At 47.6% G+C, this 20,819-nt stretch overlaps 1 protein-coding gene across 2 annotated transcripts in view; it reads right to left on the reverse strand.

Annotated features, from left to right (window-relative positions):
* Positions 1 to 1,034: 1,034 nt before the first annotated feature.
* The window catches only part of TRPV3 (transient receptor potential cation channel subfamily V member 3), a 29,635-nt gene continuing 9,850 nt past the window's right edge, over positions 1,035 to 20,819 (reverse strand). The window contains exons 5-18 of one of the 2 annotated variants that reach the window (XM_039886377.1): positions 20,379 to 20,533; positions 19,413 to 19,589; positions 16,048 to 16,188; positions 14,045 to 14,325; positions 12,222 to 12,398; positions 11,139 to 11,297; positions 10,315 to 10,416; positions 9,197 to 9,270; positions 6,948 to 7,113; positions 5,415 to 5,481; positions 3,875 to 4,149; positions 2,671 to 2,783; positions 1,452 to 1,531; positions 1,035 to 1,178 (exon numbers count right to left, since the gene is read on the reverse strand). In XM_039886377.1, coding sequence (XP_039742311.1) covers positions 1,084 to 1,178; positions 1,452 to 1,531; positions 2,671 to 2,783; positions 3,875 to 4,149; positions 5,415 to 5,481; positions 6,948 to 7,113; positions 9,197 to 9,270; positions 10,315 to 10,416; positions 11,139 to 11,297; positions 12,222 to 12,398; positions 14,045 to 14,325; positions 16,048 to 16,188; positions 19,413 to 19,589; positions 20,379 to 20,533 — 2,062 coding nt within the window. In that variant the 3' untranslated portion in view covers positions 1,035 to 1,083. Of the gene's footprint in view, positions 1,182 to 1,451; positions 1,532 to 2,670; positions 2,784 to 3,874; positions 4,150 to 5,414; positions 5,482 to 6,947; positions 7,114 to 9,196; positions 9,271 to 10,314; positions 10,417 to 11,138; positions 11,298 to 12,221; positions 12,399 to 14,044; positions 14,326 to 16,047; positions 16,189 to 19,412; positions 19,590 to 20,378; positions 20,534 to 20,819 lie in introns of both variants that reach the window. The other variant, XM_039886376.1, reaches the window with a different exon arrangement.

Raw genomic sequence — 20,819 nt, forward strand, 5'->3', positions numbered from 1 at the left:
TTCCTCAGCTTCCAAATTCACAGTTAACAAAAACATTTAATACCAGAGCATTCAGGTATTTTGTTAAATTCCTCCAATGAGAAATACTAGTATATAATAGTAATCTCTGAGGTTTAAGACTATATAAATAGAGCAGCTGCTATTTCTGTTTCAGATGAAGCCACAATCCCAGCTCGGAGGCATGCACTATTGGACGGCCAGGACAAGGAAAAGAGCCAAGCTCTTTCACCCAGATCTCAGTGGCCCTGCCTGGAGTATCTCATATGGCCTTTTGTGTGTGTAAAGAAAAGCTTTTTGTCCTTGCTTCGGCCACCCTGAGGCCAAGTACATAATACTCACATCCAGTCTCAAATCCTAAAATCTACTTCTCAACTTTTAAAATCATGTACTTCATCTTAAGTAAGTTTTTCATTTAAAATTGAAATGTTTTTTTCTCTATTAAAAATAAAACCCTGTGTTAATTACACTACTAAAAACGTCTCTCACTTTGAGACAGTTTGAGCCTTGGGGTGCCAAGGAGCACTCATTCCAAGGGTAGTTTCTGTTCCCTGAAGGCTCCGGAAGGGCATTTCCGTAACTCGCTCCCCTCCTCCCTCAGAACTGTGGACTTAGCCCAGTCGCCTGTACATTCTGGGATAGGATCAAGAGTCCCTTAAATTCCGGAGACCCAGTCACATAGAGGAGACAGTGGAACTTGTGGCCAGGGCTGGAGGCTATCAAAAATATGTTGGCAAGAAGAAGGTTCTCCTCCTCCGGCCCCTGCCCCTTTCCCTAACGGCCCTCTCTCAGCTAAGCTGACCTGCAGTTGGTGACCAGCAGCTGGACTCCACCCAGGATTTCCAGGCCTCCAGGCTCAGGACTGCTGGCCATAGGTTTACACAAACTCTTTGCCAAGTAACAAAATCCAGGATGTTTCCCACTCAAACTGGCAACTGCCTCTCAGTTTAGCCACCACTCAGCGTCAGGGTGTTTTCCGCTTCTAAGTAGCCAGAGCCAGCTTCCATCAGTCCGCAAAGCCATCACAGCAGGATCCAGCCTGCAGCATCAGACAGCCCATGCTCACACCAGCTCTGGATTCTGCTTCTATACCGAAGTTTCCGGAAATTCATCTATTTCTTCAAATGCGTTGAGGGTGGTTTTGCTGTTGCTCCTGGAAGCATCTTGAATTTTGTTGAAATCTGCTTTTTTAAGAAACAAAACACTATTTTAGAAATAAAGCACTCTACAAGATGTGTTTCCATTCTTGGTACATCATTAGGCTTTTTTTTTTCATCATCTGATTTTTAGAAGTTATTCCAACAAGGGTTATAAAAAGAGCTGGAAGGGACCTGAGAATCAATTTAATTCAACCCTCCCATAGGATGGGGAAGATCAGGGCCCTCAAACTTCATTTTCCCAAAGTCACATGGTCAGATAGGAGTGATCATCACACTTTCTGACAGCAGTAGTACCTGTCCGTCTCACAGGACCCGGATCTTCATTGAGGAAGGAGACATGTGTTTTCCATTCAGTCCACTTCACCTCGTTGATCCTACAGGTGTGTGATAATCATTCTCACTATTTCACAACTGCATCTCATTAAATACAAACAGCAGGATGTTTGGGGTGTCCTAGATGGTTTCCCTTCTGTCTGTCCCAGGAATCAAGAGCACTCCTGCCCCAGACAGTCACGTTGGCATTGTTAGGGTTTGAAATCTTCCCAAGTCCCCATTTTCCCAGGCCTTCAAGGATCAGTCTCCTCCCAGTGCATGCGGGTCCCAGAAACTCAGAGAGGTATAAAGGGGACAACTTCAGACAGCAGCAATGTGCTTGACTGAAGAGGTAGTCCTTGGGGAAAGAGGGAGGGGCAGAGAGGAGGAGGGCCCCAGCTAAGAAGATGTAAGTACATAAGGATTAAACTCATAGATGGTTAACTAGGGTTAAAGCTGCACTAAAAGGTGGTTAGGCTTCAAACCCCAAAAGAGTGGGCTGTGTCTAGTGCTGGGTTACAGCTGGAGGTGATAATTTGGCTAAAGTTCACATTCAGAGAACATCTCTAGAGCAAGAGTGTCAAAATTAGAGATTTTGTTAGAATAACGATGACAGTTGGAAATAATGGTTCCTGGGGCAGTGTGGGAATTTCAGTCAGAGAAGTTGGTTTAGGCACAGTTATACTCAATGGACCTAGTCTGTAGGGTCAGCCAGTCAGGTGGGGGTAGGAAGATGTGGGTTCATAAAAAAGATGGTCATGGCATGTGCAAATACTTTTTAAAAAGCTAAAAGTTTGGTATCTGTCAAAAGGAGCTGTCATTTTCATTTGCCAGCAACAAATTGTGCCTTGGGTCCCCTGGTGTCACATAACCTGCATAAGGTAGACAGAAGGACAAATTGTTCCAGGCTGGAAGATCTTTTCTAAACCAGACACTGGAGAGGGAGAGGCTGTTAAAGCCCCGCAAAATGGCAGAGAAGGGACCACTTATGGCAGTCCTTTCCTCTCCCTTCCAAAGCTCAGGAAGACTTGTTCCAGAGCCAGCAACCCCGAAAGAGCAAATTCCATCTTTTGAGGAGTCTAGAACAGACCATGGCTGTGGGACAGCATGCAAGTAGCAGCACTGTTCTCTAGCATTCCCCGACTCGGCTCTCTTCACCCACCCAAAGACTACTGCCAAAGGGCCCTTCTCCCTCTGTTACCGCAGACACAGCCGGAAATCTTCCTCTGCTACTTTACACAGCTCTCCCATCCGGAATCTGCTCCTCAACCATTCTGGCAACATTTTCTCAAACTCCAAGATTGTCCTGGCTCTCTGGGGACAGAAACAAGCCTAAGCACGTCGCCGAGGGGCCAGCCCAGTAGCACAGCTGCATATGAGAGTGCATGCACCTGCGCGCGCGCACACACACACACACACACACACACGCACACACATACACATACACACGCATACAAAATACATACACACACACCACCGAACAGCCCACTCCACCCTCACTGAATGCTTAATACATAGATCCTGAGGGTTCAGCTTCTCCACAGAATTCAAAAATGAAAAACCACAAAGTTTGAAAAAGGTGTTCATATTGCTCTAAACATGACATAAAAAAAATGTTTCTGGAAGTCCAGGTACTTCCTAACTGAACATGTTAGTATCCTGGGATCCTATGGTAAAGGGAAGTTCAGACATCATGTAGTCCCACCTCCATCCCAGGCTTGGAATCCTCTCAGCAGTTTTCCTGTCAATAATTTGGTCAATCTCTCCTATATATAGCCAACAAACCAATTAAGAAAGCTTTAATAATTAGAAATTTCCTTGTGTTAAATCAAAGCTTTTCTCCTTATATTGCCCCATATACCCCAGTTCTGCCCCTGAGGCCACAGAAGGAAGCTGCTCTCTTTCACAAGTAGTTCTGCAGATATCTGAAGAAATGTCACCTTCCTCAATCTTAGTCCCTACACCTTTTCTTGCAAGGCACAGTTTCCAGTCCTCTCCTAAGCCTGGTTACCACCTCTGGACACTCTGTGGGTTAGTGTCCTCAGTATATAAGGCCCACGGTATGTGAGGAGTGTTGAGGCCTAGATGGAGGAGGGCGGAATTGTCACCTCCATTGTGCTATACCATATACTCCTCTTAATGCAACCTACGGTCACACTTCAACATCCACATATCACACCGTTGACTCTGAACAGAGCATCCCCATGAGTCTGAGTTCCTCTCACACATGCTATTGACCCTATACTCAAGGAACCTAGACTAATGCTTCCTCAAACCTGGCCAAGTACAAGGAACTTATATAGATGCCCAGGCCCCACCCAAGATCCACAGTATTGATGGTTGTCAATACCATGTGCTGAACCAAGTCCGTATGAAGGCCATACCCAGGTTTCCACCAGGCTCACCTGTAGGCGCCAGATGCGTTCACTCTCCTTGGAGATGTTCTCAACGGTCTCCCCCATGAGGGCAATGAGCATGTTTAGGAGGAGGACAAAGGTGAGGATGACATAGGTGATGAGCAGAAACAGAAAAAGGATGGGATACTTGGAATTCTGTTGGATATTCAGGTCACCCAGGCCTATGGTGAGTTTGAAGAGTTCCAGCACAGCATCACTGAAGCTGCCATAGGAGCTGCAGTCCTTTTTGTCATCGGGGCACTTCTCAATTAGCGAGGCCAGGGCTGGGAGGACATAACAGGGTGTTCTCTTTAGCTTCTCTGCCCGGTTAACTACCCAACAAGCTCAGGCATACTTGCACGTACACACATGCACCCACACACACACTACAGGCCTGTTGCCGCCTTCCTTCTAGCCAATTAAATTCTATCTCCAGCCCCAGCTCTCCTAGAAGGCTCATCAGGCTGGTTGTCTGCCTGACCTCCTGCAGAAAGCCCTTCTTGCCTAACAAAGCCCACATACTTCTCTCCCTCCTCTACCCCATCATTTAGCCCTTGATCACTCACAGTCTTGCAGTGTTGCTAATTATAATCTATGTGTGTCCCTGGCTCCCCAACCAGGCTTTGAGCTCCTGACCCCCTGTAGCTGGGTCATCTTCCCCCAAGACTGTGAGGTCCTGAGTGTTCTCCTAATACTCTGTAGTGAGATTCTCCTGGTCAAGGCCTAAAGCCCTTTCTTCTCCTTTTTTTCCAACATACTGCAGCAGCAGCTTATTGCTGGCTGGCTGGCTGGCTGGCTGACTGCCTGGATAGATGGATGGATGGTCAAATTCATGAATGAATAAATAGATGGATGAGTAAACAATCAAGTGAAGGTTCAAATAAATAAGCAAATTATGACTCAGAAAAGGTACCAGGCACTAGGAACATCTGCCTAACTTGGAATGCCATGGCATGGAGAAATAAAACCATATCTCCCATGTAAACATTAGAAATAAAATCAGATTGTACTGTTTGCTCTGTTGTAATTGGAGAAGTTTCAAGAAGGGGTTCCCTATCCCTGCTCCCCAGCAGACCAGGGGTTCTCACAGGAAGCAAACTGTGAGAATAACATGATGTGAAGGGCCAACAGAGGTTACCTTGATGAATTATTTTACTCTTATTTTTCAAAGACCATCAATCAAATTTCTACAAACTTTAGTTTCCGCATCTGTAAAATAGAGCCAAAAACACCTGCCAAGCCTGTCTCAGTTGTAATAGTCACAAGGACAGATGTGGAAGTGGGAGGTATACCTCACAGTGGGGATGAATAAGAGAGACAGGCCTGGTTCAAATCCTGGAGTCTAAGCCTCAGTTACCTTATAATCAGGGATGATGATGCCCCCTTGATTGAGATGTTAGGAGAAGTAAAAAGATAATGCTTAGAAAATGCTAAGTACAGCAAGGGCTCCACTGGTAGCTTATACAATTGTTGTTGAGGCTAGAATGTGCTTTGTCATTTTGACATCTGTATAAAGTGCTTCACAAATACAGGTGTTACTATTATTTACCTACTCCGAATCCAAGTAAGAACACGATGTATACAAACAAAAACTTCAGAACATCATGCAAAATGACCTACAAAGAAAGAAACATGATTCGAGGGTAAGGTCTGAGCATGTATTCACTGTAGACTGATCTCACAGCTTCTGCCCTAACCATGCCCTCACTCAGGCCATTCTCCCTTCCCTTTAGCCAAGTCCCTCTGATGTTCCAAAGTTCAGCCCTGGCCCCCAACCTTCTCTGAGAAGCCATGTGTTCCTGCTTTTCTCCCTCTTTCCTCCTCCCTCCTGGAAGGCAGTCTGTCTCTGCCCTGCCAATTCACCCCATCTATGAAGACTCTTCATAGAGTCTCACATCTAGAATCCTCACACTTCCTGGGGGCAGTGGTGTGCTGGAGCCAGCTCACACCAGCTCACGAGAGCTGATTATTACATTTTCATGAATTTTGTGAGCTGGTTGTTAAACAAAGCCATTATTAAAAATTAAAACATATAAATGTATAAGTAAATAAATTATATTAAAAACAGATAGCGAGTATTCACAACTCATCACTTCTTAGTTATTTTACTACATTTTACAGTGACCTGTGATCTTAAGGTTATTTACATCTATTGTAGCCAAATGGACTGTCTGTCCATCTCTTCCTAGCTCTGTGATCAGTGTTCATGTTGGTAGCTGGAAATAAGCTAGGGTGAACATTCATACCAGAGAAATTCATAAATGCTACAAATCAGAGATTGACTCATTATTTTGTTGATTGTCTAGATCTAGACTTAAGACAGCAATAGAGAAAATGTTAGAGCAAATTTAACTTAAAAATGTGTCCTATCTGTAGCCGATACATTGCAAATAGCACAATAATATTAATGAAATAGTCTTCTAGTATTTGAAAACTATTACTCAATTCACCAAATAAGTGACTCACATCATCGTCAAACAATTGAAGTTCCAACGTAAGTCTTCATTATCTCACCTTCATCTTACTCCTTAAAATAAAGAAAAGTATCAACCAACATTTATGTTGGAATAACACTCATTTGTCAGCTGCAGCCATAGGTTGGCAACAGATACAAGAGATGAACAAAAATCATCTAATTTTCTGTAAGATTCAACTAGCTATGTGGAATTTACAATAAAAAGTATTGTATGTTTTATTATTGTTGTGAATTGTATGCTACACATCCTTTATATAGTAATGCATACACAAAATGTGTGTGTGTGTGTGTGTGTGTGTGTGTGTGTGTTTCCCAGAGAGCCGGTTGTTAAATATTTACCAGCACACCACTGCCTGGGGTGAGAACATTCCTTCACAAAGTGTATCCCTTCCCAAATGCCCAACAAGCCTAGGCGTTTCAAGGTCTAGACAGTTGAAGCCGACCAAAGGCAAGTGGAGACAGTGGCATTCAAGAGAAAGAACAGCGGCCTGTCCCTTGGGCAACCCCCTTTTGCTCTCCAGACTGTTTCTCCATCTGAAAAATTGACACTGTCTGAGGACTCTCTCAGCCAGTGCGTTTCTGATGCTTGGAAGTCCCCAAACGCACCTTCTGGATCATGACGCTGTACATGCCCATGGACTGGAACCCTCGCGTGTAGTAGAGCATGTTCGCCCAGCCCAGGGCCATGGCCAGCACCAGGCAGGCGAGGTACTCTTTGTAGGCAAACAAGTACAAGAAGACAGACAGTATCACAAGCACAGCTTGGACAAAACTGTTCAGGAGACACAGGAGACAAGGGCCTTACTTCTCAGCATCAGGGCAGATATTCAAACCCCAACAGCCCTTAAACCCTGAACCATCACCCTGGTGGCTGATGCTGAAGAGACAGATAAAGCTGCCCCAGATCCACTTGACTATGTCTAAAATCCAAACCACATCACCAGATGTGAGTTAGGGCCAGCAGTGGGATGGTTGCAGCTGACTTTTTAAAAACGCAGATCCCCAGGGCTCCAGGAGATTCTGGTTCAGAAGATCTGGAGTGCAGCCCAGGAGATTGTATATTTTTTAAATCACCCACATGATTTCTGATTCTCACATAGATTGCAGAACCACTGGGGTAGACTGAAGATACAGTGAATGATTGCATTTTTAACTAAAATGCTAAAAGCTGACGACAGCTATACTTACAAGCCAACCATAACAAAAGTCCCTCAAAGCTACCTTTTTATCTTTAAAAAAAAAAAGTACGATATATGCTAAGTGAAACAAGCCAGTCACAAAAAGACAAACGCCATATGATTCCACTTATACGAGGTCCTTAGAGTGGTCATATTCAGAGAGACAGAAGTAGAATGGTGGTTGCCAGGGGCTGCGGGGAGGGAAGCAGAAAGCTGTTTAATGGGAACAGAGTTTCAGTTTCGCCAGATGAAAAGAATTCTAGAGATCGGTTGCACAACAATGTGAATGTACTACTGAACTGTAATCATTTAGTAACTTTTGTTATGTATATTTTCTCACAATTTAAAAAATTTTAGATACAATATATATCAAGTATACAAGATTAAAATCTACTCCTAAACAGTTTGTACACCATCAGTTATACAGGCATGTGGATAAAAACCCTCTCTTGCTTATAACATCAGGCAGTCTCCGCCATTATAAAACATGTAACTGGTAAAAGTTAAGACTCAGGTAACCTTGTTTTTCTCGTGCAGTGACAAGCAAATATTTGGGACTGAAGTGAGGAAGCATGTATATACCTTCCTCTACACTAACAAAATGACAAAGAAACAGAAGAACAGGACAATGCATTGGTGCCTCTGGTCTGCACTAAAGCCAGTGGCTGTATAAATGGGATTTTCTCTGGAATCATCATACTTTCTCAAAGGTGACATACTCCCATGTGGCTTGCATCATGGGGCAGTGCTGCACCTGGCCTACCCATTCACTGCAGGATCTGGGCGCTCACCTGCCCACAGGGGTGAAGAACTATGTTCATGCCTCTGGGAGGTAGGAACATACTTCATTAAACATTTAGGTATTTGGGAACATCAGGCTAAGATTCAAAGTCTTATAGGCATAGCCTTCCAAATACTCAGAAGAGAGACTTCAGTGGTGTCTACAGAGCTATGAGGCCAACATTCTTCAACCCATGCTGCAGACTCTGTTCCATTCACATGGTAGCCGTGCTGAATCAGCCTCTGCTCATTCAGAGATGGGCCACATAAGCCTCTAATGTTGACTGCACATGACCTTATTCAGACAGAGCTGAGCTGGGCTTTCTGGCTAGGGCCTTATGGTAGCCATGCCTGCACTAGTGTGGGGAGAAGATGACTGAAAAGCTGGGGCTGGCTTTGACACCACTGAAGCTCTGAGTGACTGTGGGTGACTCACTGCCCTGGTCTGGGCCTCAGTTTTCATGCATGCAGATGAGACTCGATGAATTCTCAAGTACCTTCTAGCCATGATTTGCCAGGGTCCAAGATGGCAACTTCTAGACCCCATGCAACTTGGAGGAACTGGGCTAGAATCCTGCATTAAACAGTAGCAACACTGCTAAGCCTTTTCATGCCTTCTCCATGCTATCTGCCACCTGGAGCCCTGCAGCAGGGGGAGTCAGCCATCACTGCAGCCAGGTAGTGGGCACTGTCCTAGGGTTTTCTAGACCTCTCCATGGGCATCTAGGTGCCTCTCTTACCAGAAGTGAGACAGTAGGTCCCTGGCCACATGACCATGGCAGAATGACTGGGACATGGTGACATGGCAGGGCAGCTGTTCCAGAGGGACACAGCGGCCACCATACAGGACTTTAGCCCTGCCTGTGAGGTTGTGACCAAGGAGACAGACCTACTTACAAGACAAAGTGAAACCAGGCATCTGAGAGGATGGACTGCAGATCTGAGGGTCTCAGTAGGAAGATCGCGATGCCCTGAGACCAGAAAGGAAAGAAAAGCTGCACTCTTTTTGTGCCCCTCACTGGAGAATCTGAGGAAGCAGGTGTTTTCCCAGGATTGAGACTCAGTGTGTAGAGGCCCAGCCAGAGCCCAGGTGAGTGACACAAAAATGGACCTGTGCCTGGGGGACACAGGCAACCCCAGAGTAATAGTGCATGCTCCCCCAAATCTTCTTATAGCTCTTATTCTCACTCTCATCCTCACCCCAGAACCTACAAAGCAGTACAGCCATGAAGCTACTTGCCATTTCCCAAATGTGGGCTGGCTTTCCAGACTCATGCTGTTCCCCATACCCACCCTGTCATGACCTCCTCCCCCTTGTCCTCACACCCAGTCCTACCATTGCCATCTCTGCTTTCAAGCCTTCCCTCCTCCCCCTGTCCCCAGATAAAAGTCAGATTTCTTCCTCTGAGCCCAGCGCAGGGCCCTTTCATAGACTATCTCGAAGTCTAGATGTTCGTGTCCCTCTGAAATCCCCTACCAGACTGTGAGTTCAAGGAAGACAAATCCTCTCCCTCCCTATCATCCCTCTACAGGGCTCCACATATAGAATGTGTACGGAATACACCTTTTGATTCATTGGTTAAATGAATTGATGGATGGATCAATCAAGTGATTGATTGATAAACAGTTGGAAAGATGGAAGGATAGTGAGTAAGGATGAGTGGGTATCTGAATGGATAAATGAGTGGCTGGGTCAATGAGAGAGGACAAGTGATTGGATAGGTGAATGGAAGGGAGAGAAAGATGGGCCACTGAGTGGCTGGGAGGTTAGGTAAATGGCAGATAATAGACGAAAGGATAGAGGGGTGCATAGGTGATGTAGGCATGGTGCACAAATGCTTATTTATTTTTTACCATTTTGAAACTAAGAAATCTAAAGCTTAGAAAGGAAATGAGTCCCCAAAGCCCCCACCCCCACCCAGCAGTAATGGCAGAACAGGGCAAGATAGAAGCCAGGCCTACTATCACCTGCCTGCATCGCAGACCAGTTCAGAAGGGTTTAGTGGCCCACTCACCTCTTTCACAGAAATGCACGTGGCCCAGATGAGCACGAACATCCTTCCTAGGAGCTGCAGCCACCCCATCTTGTGTGTCAGGGCCAAGGGGTGAGGGAACGCCTGGGAAGAAGGGAAAGAAATGGGTGGTGCAGGATGGGGAGTGAAGAGGGCAGGGGTAGCACCGCTCTGGAGGGACCAAGCACATACACAGGCTGAACCCTCAGGCTAGGCCAGAAGCCAGCAGGGAGCCAGATCTCTGTACAGGGTGGCAGAAGGAATGGCAGCCCCTTGCCTGTGCCTTCCCCACCCACTGTGGAAACCTAGCTCTACAGTAAAGACCACGAACCAGTCCACGCTAAGAGCCCTCACACCTCATGGCATTTATCCATTCCAGAGCCCATCCAATTCCAGACACTCACAGGGTCTCATGGTATAGTTAAATAAAGGTGAAACTCTGCATCCTGGGTAATAGATGGGAAACAGCCCCAGAGTGGTATAAAAGCTTGTCCAAGTCACCTTCCCTGCCTCCCATTTCCTGTGGCCCTCACAGGAGAAACACCCGATCAGCTCTAGATTTAGACAGAGCTGGGCAGAACCTAAGTCTCCTAATCCTCCAGTTCTCTCCTCAGTCTGGGTCACTCTGGAGCAGAGCACCTGGGGTTTAGCCTAGCTAAGTAGTGGTGATATATTTAGTTCCCTAGAAACCTTGACGGATGACAGTTGGGTAAGCCCACGCAAATCTCTTGGGCTCTCTGGGCCTCAGTTTCCCCATCTGCACATGGGGTGGCTCCAAGCTCTTGCAGCTCTGACCACCCCATACCCCCAACAAAGAGTCCACATACCTCCTTCTCCCGGGGTCGGTAGTAAGAGACGAGAGTCAAGGTGATGTTGTAGAAGAAATAAAAGCAGAAAGACAGGAAGAACATGTACTTGGCAAACTTCTTCCATTTCATATGCAGCAGGGTGTGAAGGGGCTCCAGGGTCAGCATCTCGTGCCGGTTCTGGGGGTAGACCACCACAGTCACCACAGAGACAAGAGAGAGGGGGACCGTTGTCAAAGGCCCTCATTTCAAAGGGAGCCCTGAGTCAGCGCTCCCCTGGCAGAGGGGCCAGTCATGTCCAATGGACTGGTTTGGCTGGAAATGTTAGAAGGGTAATTTCTGGCTCCTGAGGCTCCTTGCCAGTGGCCCCAGGTAGCAGCCCAATGCATAGGAACCAGGCTTCCAGCAAGAGGTTCTACTGCTCAGTGAGGAGTGAGGGCTAGAAGGTGGCAGAGGTGTGATAGGCATTCTGGCCCCAACTTGGTCCCCCTTGTCTGAAAGCCCCTACCTTCTCTGAGCTTCAGTCTCTTCATCTATACAACTGATATTAGTCAAACTGCCCCACCCACCAGGCTACTGTGAGGGTCTACAGAGACCCTGGAAAAAGCAGGCTCTGAGAAGCATGACTCTTGATAAAATGCGAAGGGCAAAGATTTAGTCTGCTGCCTTGCTTCCTCCCAAGAGCTGAAAACTTCTCACTGCTGATCCTCTCTCTTCCCCTCCAGCTTCACTGACCTCCTCTCTTGCCTCTTCCAGGAAGGCCTCCCTGGTTGTTTCAGCTGTGCACTCCTTGACCCTCATTTGGGGCCAGGTTTGGGGGGAGAAAGAATTCTAAGCCTGGCCATATAGAACTAGTAGGGTGAGTTGGGGAGAAACAAGATGGAGAATATCAACACTAACCACCCACCCCACCCCCACGCTACCCAAGATTCTGGGGCCAGGAGACCCCCATCCAAGGATAGCTAGGAACCCAGCACAGGCCCTGACCATTCTATGCTGACTCCCTGCCCAATGAGGCAAAGTGCAGACACATTCGGCTAGTGGCATGGGGTCTTCTCAGTGCCCCCACTCCTTGGCCTTTCCCAGCCCACCCAGGAGACTCACATCTATATTGGTGTTGTAGACAATGATTTCTAGCACTGAGTTGTCTGTTGTGGTGTCCACGTTGGTGAGGTCGTACAGTGAGGACGACACAGGTCCATAGGCCCAGTCGGTGAACTTCCTGGACAGGCGCCGGAGTGGTTTCTCCTTGATCTCACGACTGAGGATGTACTTCAGGATCTGCGGACAGGAAGATGAACAACTGTCAGCCACAGAACCGGGCTTGGGGCCAACAGGGCTGGGAAGACGCTCCCACCATGGATGAACCCAGTCCCGCCTCTGCATCCAACGCTGTGATCCCTGGGCTCGGATTCGTCTGTGGAAAGGGAGAGAAGCCCACTGGTCTGCCCATCTCACTGGGGATTGTGAATACCAGAGAGAAAATCTGTGAAGGCCCTTTTCCTGTGCTGTGGAAAGCTATACGATCAGCTAATAAAACCCATTCAGTGAAGAATCCAGGAACTGACAATTTTGAAAATTAATTTGTTTGGCCTGGATTTGAGAAGAACCTAGAAGTTTTTCTAGCTTCCCCATCCCACCCTCAGTCAAGACCCTAACACTTGAGGCTTACTGCTCTGGCCAGATAGGGGTGATACACAAGACACAGCTTTACGGAGAGGCCAGGAGACCCACTCTCTACGTCAGTGATCCTCAAACTCTGCAGTACATTAGGTCGTTGGGGAACATAAAAAAAATCTCACACCATCAACTAACTCAGTCCAAATCTCTGGAGAGGGCCCAGGCATCTGTATCTTGTAAAGCTTCCTGGGTGGTTCCAATGTGAAGGCAAGATAGAGCCATAGCTGTCCAGCTCACTATTCCCCAGAAGCTGAGCCCTGGGGTACCCCAGGATGGGGGTCAGGGCTTCCCCTGGCACCAACCCAAGGCCCAGGAGAAGGCGCCCGTTGTGGAGGGCAGTGTCAGAGCCCTGATCTCACCTGACCCAGCCCAGGCAGAGAGCTCCTACAGACTGGACAGATCTCTGCAAAGACAGAGTCTGTGTCTTAAGAATGAGGGCAGCGGGGAGTGGACCCGGAGGGTGGGGAGACACACAATTCCTCCTCTGTCAAAGCCATTCTCCATCCCCTCCTCCTCTGACAAGAGAATGAAAAGGTCCCTTGTGGACCCCAATCCTGATCACTAGGACAGGACCCAAGGCCCTAAGGGCATCACCGTCCCATCCCCCGCCTTGATCTCAGACCAAGCATGGCTCGAACCACCAATAGAGATTCGAGCTCACTCCATCCCAAGTCTCCACCAAGGTTCCCAGTCAAGCCTTGAGTTCCACGGCCACATCATACAGGGAACAAAGGGCCAAGAGCAGCCACATACTCTGCTGGAGACTTGGCTTAGAATTTCAACCTGATGGACAGACTAAGGTCACTCCAGAGCTAGGGAGCAGCAGCCCATTGGCTCTGGATCCAGAGCAGCCATTCTGGGACCCCTGTCCTCATGAGAGGCTAAAGGTCCCGAGGGTCAAACACCCAGCCTCCGCTCAGCGCCTTGCCATGTAGGAATCCTCAGCCATGAGGAATTTGAGATATAATGTCACTACAGCTTTTAAGGCTCCCCCATTCTGATCCCAGCAAGGGGGTCCCATGGCAGGAGTTAGAAACACGGAGTGTCAGGGACTAAAATCCAGAGGATGGGCCCAGGCTGCATCTCAGTGGCTCTGTGTGGCTATTCAGAACAAACTCACCTCAGGCCACAACTGCACTTCGGACCTAAGGCTGACACCTCTCCAAGGCCCAGGTGTGACCTGTGGGGCCCCAGGGCTGGCAGACGGCAGCGCGCCTCCTGCCCTCCCACCTGCCCCCGAGCCCCACCTCGGCCTTGCCCATCTTGGCAGCCAGCTGCAGTGGGGTGAGGCCGTCATTGTTGCGCATGGTCTCCAGTTCCCAGTTGCCGCTCCTCAGCAAGATCATGTCGTACATGCGCTTAACGAAGTCATTCTGCGTCTTGAAGTCCTCAGCCACCGTCACTAGCGCGTGTAGGATGTTGTTACCCCGTGAGTCCTGCGAGGTGATGTCTGTCTGCTCATTCTCCATCAGTAGCTGCACAATCTCTGGCTGGTTGGTGCATGCTGCCAGGGCCAGGGGTGTCTCGCCTGGGGGAGGGAGAGCACTGGGGCTCAGTTTTGTCATGGACCAGAGTAGTGTCCCCCAAGTCCCAGGTCTGAAGACTGTATCCTGACCATCTCAGTAGGATTGACCCCTGAGACTATCTGTCTCCCCAGACCCCCCAGCTAGTCTCTCTGCTACCACCCTAGCCCTCTAACACTCTGCCCTCAGCACAGCAGCCAGAATGATGCTGCTAACACATAAGGCTCACCTTACCCATTACGAAAGCTCAAGTTCCAACGAGAGCCTACAAGTCCTACATCTTCTGACATCATCTCCTCTTCTCCCCCGACTCCCCTCCAGCCACAATGGTCTTTTTCCTTTCCCTCAAACACACAGGGATTTTCCTACCCAGGACCTTTGCACTAGCTATTCTCTGCCTCCAGTGCTGTTCCTCAGATATCTGCATCACACACCCCCTCACCTCCTTCAAGTCTTTGCTCGAACGTCATGTTTTCAATGAGTCACTCTGCCTTAGTAAAATTGAAATCAACCTCCTTCCTGCCCCAGAAATGCTGTTTCTCTGCTTTATTTTTTATTTTTTTCAATAGCACCTTTCATTTTCTAATATTATTTATCATGTTTATTATTGATGTTCTCTTTCCCATGAGGACTTTATTTTGTTCACTGATAGATTTCAAACACCTAGAACAGTTCCTGATATATACAGTAAGTGCTCAATAAATATGTGTTAAGAAAAGCGAAGGCATGTGACTCACATGATCACATAGCCAGCCTAAGGCAGAAGTAGGACCGAACAGCAAGTCTCCTGCTGCTTCCCTCCCAAACTCCCTCCTGTCCCCTCCCTTCATCCCACCCAAGAAATGTTTCCCAACACCAGCTCCAATCAGGTCCGATGCTGGGCAATAGACTGGACAAGACTCTATCCTCAAGGCCACGGAGACCTATCTAGTCCTGCTGATTAAAAAACCACCTGGTGGAGAAAAGAGGTTGTCAGTCAGGAAGAAGGGTAGACTACAAAGTTGTACCAGGAAATTTTTTGATGTGATGGAGCTGTTTGCCTCCTGTCCTGATCGTGGTGGTATGCATTTGTGGAAATGAACAGAACTGTACATTAAAATGGGGGAAGTTCACTATACCTAAATTACATATTTAAACAAATTTTTTTCACCTAGAGCATCCTAATCCCAATTGCTTTTGGACCCCCTACCGTGTCAGTCAGGGAATTTTTATACTTCCACTTTTGACTCCTTGCCTGCAGTCCTGAAAAGCACTGAGTACAGAGGCCAAAGGCCAGAGCTGGCAGCCAGGACACCTACATCAGCTCCTTACTACACTGGGGCAAGTCATCTCCCTTCTCGGAACCTGTCTCCTCACCTGTAAACGAGAGCTCTTTTCCCAGGTGTCTATTCTTTACAGAGGGCTACTCAGGTGGATGGATGCCTGTGTGCCTTCTAAGACCACCAGGTGACACTCCCAGGCTGCAGGCTCCTGCACCCTCCCAACCTTCCCAGGCCCTCCGTCTCTGGTACTCCCTGGAGGTCCAATTCAGATGGATCTGCACTTGCCCTCTCCCTAGTCTGGGCTCTGTCCTCTCGGACACTTTTGAGCCAGAAGAAATTCTCAGTGGGGTCTCCAGCCACCAGCCCGAAAGCCCAGCGCCTCAATGGACTGAGACCGTCTGGGGCCCTCCCTCCGCCCTCTCCTGAACCCTCCCCGCCAACCCAGGCTCGGCCGACGGCACCCACCGAAGTAGAAGCCTTCGTGCTGGTATTTGGGGTTGAAGAAGACCCCCTTGGCGTGGGCATTGACGTCTGCTCCCGCCGCGATGAGCAACGCTGTGATATCTCCCTGCCGCCGCTCGATGGCGATATTCAGCGCCGTCTGCCCTGTGGACGGGGTGAGATGGGCGGGGGCGGCGCTCAGCGGCTGAGACATCAGGTGACAAACCTTGTCTGGCCTTTTCCCCCTTTTGGCCTGCATACCCTCCTCGGAACCATGGCGAAATAACAGCTGCCTGGTTTGTGTCGCCAGCTACCAAAAGTCCCAACTTCTTTCTTTGATTCATTTATTCTTGCATGGAAGCAAAGAATGTTTATGGAGTGCTCGCTCTGTGCTCGGGTGTCTGCGATACAGCGCACACGGGACGTAGCTTTAATTCTTGTCCTCAAGAAGCACACAATCTCACTGAAAATTGAGTGCTACCATACAGGGAGGTGGAGGCGCGGTGGTACCAGAGCAGGGGCTCTTAATGCAGCCCCGGTGGGTCTGAGGGCTTCCCAGAAGTGGCCGCGAAGCTGCCACCACCAAATAAGTTTAACGAGGCTCGATGGGGCCAGCTCAAGGCCTCATAAGCCAGGTTAAGAGGTTAGAACTTTATCCTAACGGTCATGGGAAATCACAAGGTGTTGACCAATTTTCGGTTTCGTACATGTATTTTTGCAGGTCACTCTGGCTACAAAATTGGAGGATGTCTTAGAGGGAGCCCAGACTTATGCAGAACTGTGGCTCCAGTGAAGAGAGATCATGAGGCCCAAAGACCCTTAGGAAAAAGAGTCCTCAGGATGGTGTGCAGGGCCTAGGGGAGTGTCTCCTGTAAGATTCAGATGTCTGGCCTGGGTGCTGGGTGGCTGGTGCCAGTGACTGAAGAATGGAACAGAGGACAAGCAGCAGGGAGGAAGAGGGACATTAACCCTGTTGGTGGCCTACAGACCTCCAGATGGAAGGGAGCAGAAGGCTAGGGGTAGCGGGGAATGGTCTCAGAATGTCCCACCAGAAACAGCATTTTCTAAAGAGCTGCCATTACACCATCCATAAAAATAAAGTCATCGTGGATTAAACAACTAAGCATTTTTTTTTTATTGTAAAATTCGTTTATAACTAACCTTTGGTATGGAAAACCTTCTTAAGTAAGATCCAAAATTTAGAAACCATAAAGAATTGTTTGCTTACATAAAAACTGAAGGTTTCTGTATTTCAAAAGGCATCTTAAAGAAAGTTAAAAGGCAATAGGTAGGTTGGAGAAAATATTTGAAACATAGAAGAGACCATGTGTTTTTAAAAGTTCATAATATATTAAGAGCCCTAGAAATCAACAGAAAGACAAACAACCTAAAAGGAAACTTAGAAAAAGTATTAAGCACCTTACAGAAAAGAAAACACACATAGTCAATAAAGAATGTGAAAGTTGTTCAAAATCAAGGTAATAAGGAAAATGAAAATTTGAACCTAATGATTTATTGCTTTTTATCCAGCAGATGGGCAAAGGCAAAGAAGAAAGAAAAGAAGAAGAGTTGGGGTGTGTGGGGAGGGTGGGAGAGTGGGGAGGAGGTGGTAGGGAGGAGGGGGAGAAGAAGAAGAATTAGCAAAGGATTGGGAGGACTAATACTTTTTAGAGGCAAATTTGTCAATAACCATTACACTTTTAAATGTGCATGACTCTGAACCCAGAAATTCTAGTTCAAATTATTTTCCTAAAACATGTGTACACTGTGTGCAGGGTCATAAACAAGAGTATGTACTGTGACATTGTCATAGTGAAAAATTGGAAACCACCCAGATGTCTGTCAATAGAGGAATGGTGAAATTAGCCACAGTACAGCTGTACTCAGACTAAGGTTGAAAGGAGGCGGACATTAATGTTCTGATAAGAGAAAGTGTCTAAGACACATAGTTAATTTTAAAAAAAATTAAGTTGTAGAACAATACAAACAGTATAATAGTATTCTATATTAAATAAGTAGATAAATGAATAAATAAGGCTATTTCTATGTGCACTTACACACATATGTCAAAAGCCTAGGAAAGTCCTCAAAGCATACACATCATAGTAATCATCTCTGGAGAGGAAAATGGGGAAGACAGACTCATTCTTGCTTTCAAGGGAAACATGCTGCTAGAAAAAAAAGTCTCTAAGTCCCTGCAATACTGACTAGAAGAAAGGAGGGGATGGAAAGGGACTGAAAGGGGAGAACAGTCAGGACAGAGAAGCTTGAAGCACTGGCCTAAACTTCTCTGGCTATAGAACTTGTGTCAACTACCTAGTGACAAGCCGAGAACATTATATAGTGCATCCAGTTTCTCTCTTTGCTTTGGCTATCAGGGAGCTCGGTGTGCATTTCAGCCTTCAATGTTAGCAATTTTCCCTGGATTTCCTCTCCTTCACTCCATAGTTTCTAGTTTTTCACAATCCTTGCCTTTTTTTTTTTTTTTTTTTTTGGGGGTACAACCAAAAAAATCCTTTTGAAAGTCTGCAGAGTTTAAATAAGTAAATAAATAAAAATAAAATTACTTTCTCCCATGAGAAAAGTTAAGGGCCCAAGCTGGACTCCCACCTGCAAAAAGCTGAGATGTTTAGTGCTCCCTGGCATCTCGGCAAGATAGCATCCAGTCATTCTTGAGCCCATAATTTTTGCCAGGAGCACCTCATGAGATCCTAATAGGATAGTTACTGACTCCAAAATCTCAAATGAGGATATATCTTACTGGTTATTCACAGTGGATTTCCTGGGCAGGGAAACACTATCCCAAATTTGGTTTCCCTGTACTCTCTCAGGCCCACCTTAGAGAGGAGCCACAAAATTGAGATCCAAATGGAGGAGTTAATAATAATGACAACGATGATACTAATAGTTGTTATGTGTTGGCCCCATCCAGCTCTCTAAAGTCATCTCCAGCCTTCTTTTCATCACTCAAATGTGCCAAGTTCATTTCCATCTCAGGCTACTGCCCTTGCCTTGTTCTGGATCCTTCTCATCATACAGGCCTCAGGTCAAAGTTCACCTCTTTGACCATCCCCCCTAACGTTGTCCATCCCCAGTTACTTTTGGTCACATTACCTTCTTTTACTTTATTTTCAAAGCATTTTTCCACCTAAAATTACCTTATTTAGACCAGTAGCCTTTATCTGTCTTGTTTGCCACTACAAACTGGTGTCAAAAAAAGCAATGCCTGGTATGTGGTCCGTGCTTAAAATTATTTGCAGCATGAAGGAAGGAAGAGAGGAGTGCCTGCTACGTGCCACGCTACGTGCTTTGGGCTTTCAGTGACAGCTGTGCGCCTACGTGGCCTGGCCTTTACCTGCTGTCCGCACATCCCTCCCTCAGGCAGTTACCTTCATAGGCCTCCTCCGTGTACTCGGCATTGATGAACCTGTCCAGGATGTCGTTCTCCTCGGCGAAGGTGAGCAGGATCCTCACGATCTCCTTGGTGTTGGGGTTGATGTTTAACAAGGCCTTCATCAGGCAGGTTTTCCCTGTGTCCGAGGACGTCAGCTTGTGCATGAGGAAGTCTACAGGCAGGGTCACAGGGTGGAGCTGCAGGAGGGGCCCTTGGCTCTCCCGGTTCTGAGCAGGAGAGGCCAGGGTGTGGGAGCTGCAGCTTCAGACCTCAAGACCTTCCTTGCAGCATGCCCACAGTGGGTGTCCCTGAGCATGCAACTTTCCCCTCCCTAACTGCTAAAACTCTTTCTGCTGGCTCCTTCTTCTCTAAGGCCCCTGACAGCCTTATCAGAGGCTTTTCACTCTTTGCTTTCTTCAACCTCCCCCTGGTAAGGGGCAGTCTCATCCACTGCATGGCTTCCCACTGTCCACCTTAGTGCCAAGGCCCTGAAATCTCCAGCCTTCTCGCTCCTGGCAGGCTACAAATAGAGCTCATTACCCGCCCCCCGACTTATAACCTGCTATTCCCCTAGTCTCCAAGACAGCTGGGGCTCCACCGTCCACCAAGTCACCAATGGTACCGCCTGACTCCTTTCTCCCCCTCACTGCCCAGTCCTTGATTCCTGCCAGTGCCACAGCTTGAAGTGCTGTTCTTCCTTCCCCAGCTCCATTGCTGGGGTCCAACTCTACTTAGACAGTGGCCATCTCCAATTTTACTACCACCCTCATGGCAGTAGCTAGTCCATGATGCTCACTTGTTTAAGCCCTTCCATGGCTCCCATTGCCCTCAGAGTCAGGTTCCTAGCCCAGCATTCAAGGCTCCCCAAATGCCAGCCCCATGAGTTGATGGGAGGGAAAGTGGACAGTAGGAGCCAAGCAGGGCCCCCAGCCCCGCACCCTGTGCCGGGGCCAGCACCGACCAGGCACATCCAGGCCACGACGCCGCTTGCAAAGCTCCTGCAGATCCACCAGCAGCTCCAGCAGCTCCTCCACGCAGCCCTCTGACACAGCTGCAAAGATGCACTTTTTCAGCCGCTTCTTTTTCCGTCTCTGCTCTTCTTTGGCCAGGTTTGCACTGAGGCCAGAAAATTTTCCTAGCTCACCACACATACACCACGACTCCATGCTCTCCTCACTCCCACTCCCCCACCCAGAGGCACTATGCCTACAGAGTACTGCACCAGCCCCCCAGCATCTCTGTGTGTCTGTCACACATCTAAAATCTCCTCCACTAGTGCTCCAGGCCTCTAGGATCTGTGTTGCCCTATGCAAGCTCCCTTTCTAACCCAAATACAATCACATGCTATCAAACTATATATTTGGATACACATAGTAATGATCAGGAAGGACAGATGCCTGTT

Source organism: Pteropus medius, unplaced genomic scaffold, assembly GCF_902729225.1.
Source record: "Pteropus medius unplaced genomic scaffold, Ma_sr-lr_union100, whole genome shotgun sequence".
In the NCBI taxonomy this organism is placed as follows: Eukaryota; Metazoa; Chordata; class Mammalia; order Chiroptera; family Pteropodidae; genus Pteropus; species Pteropus medius.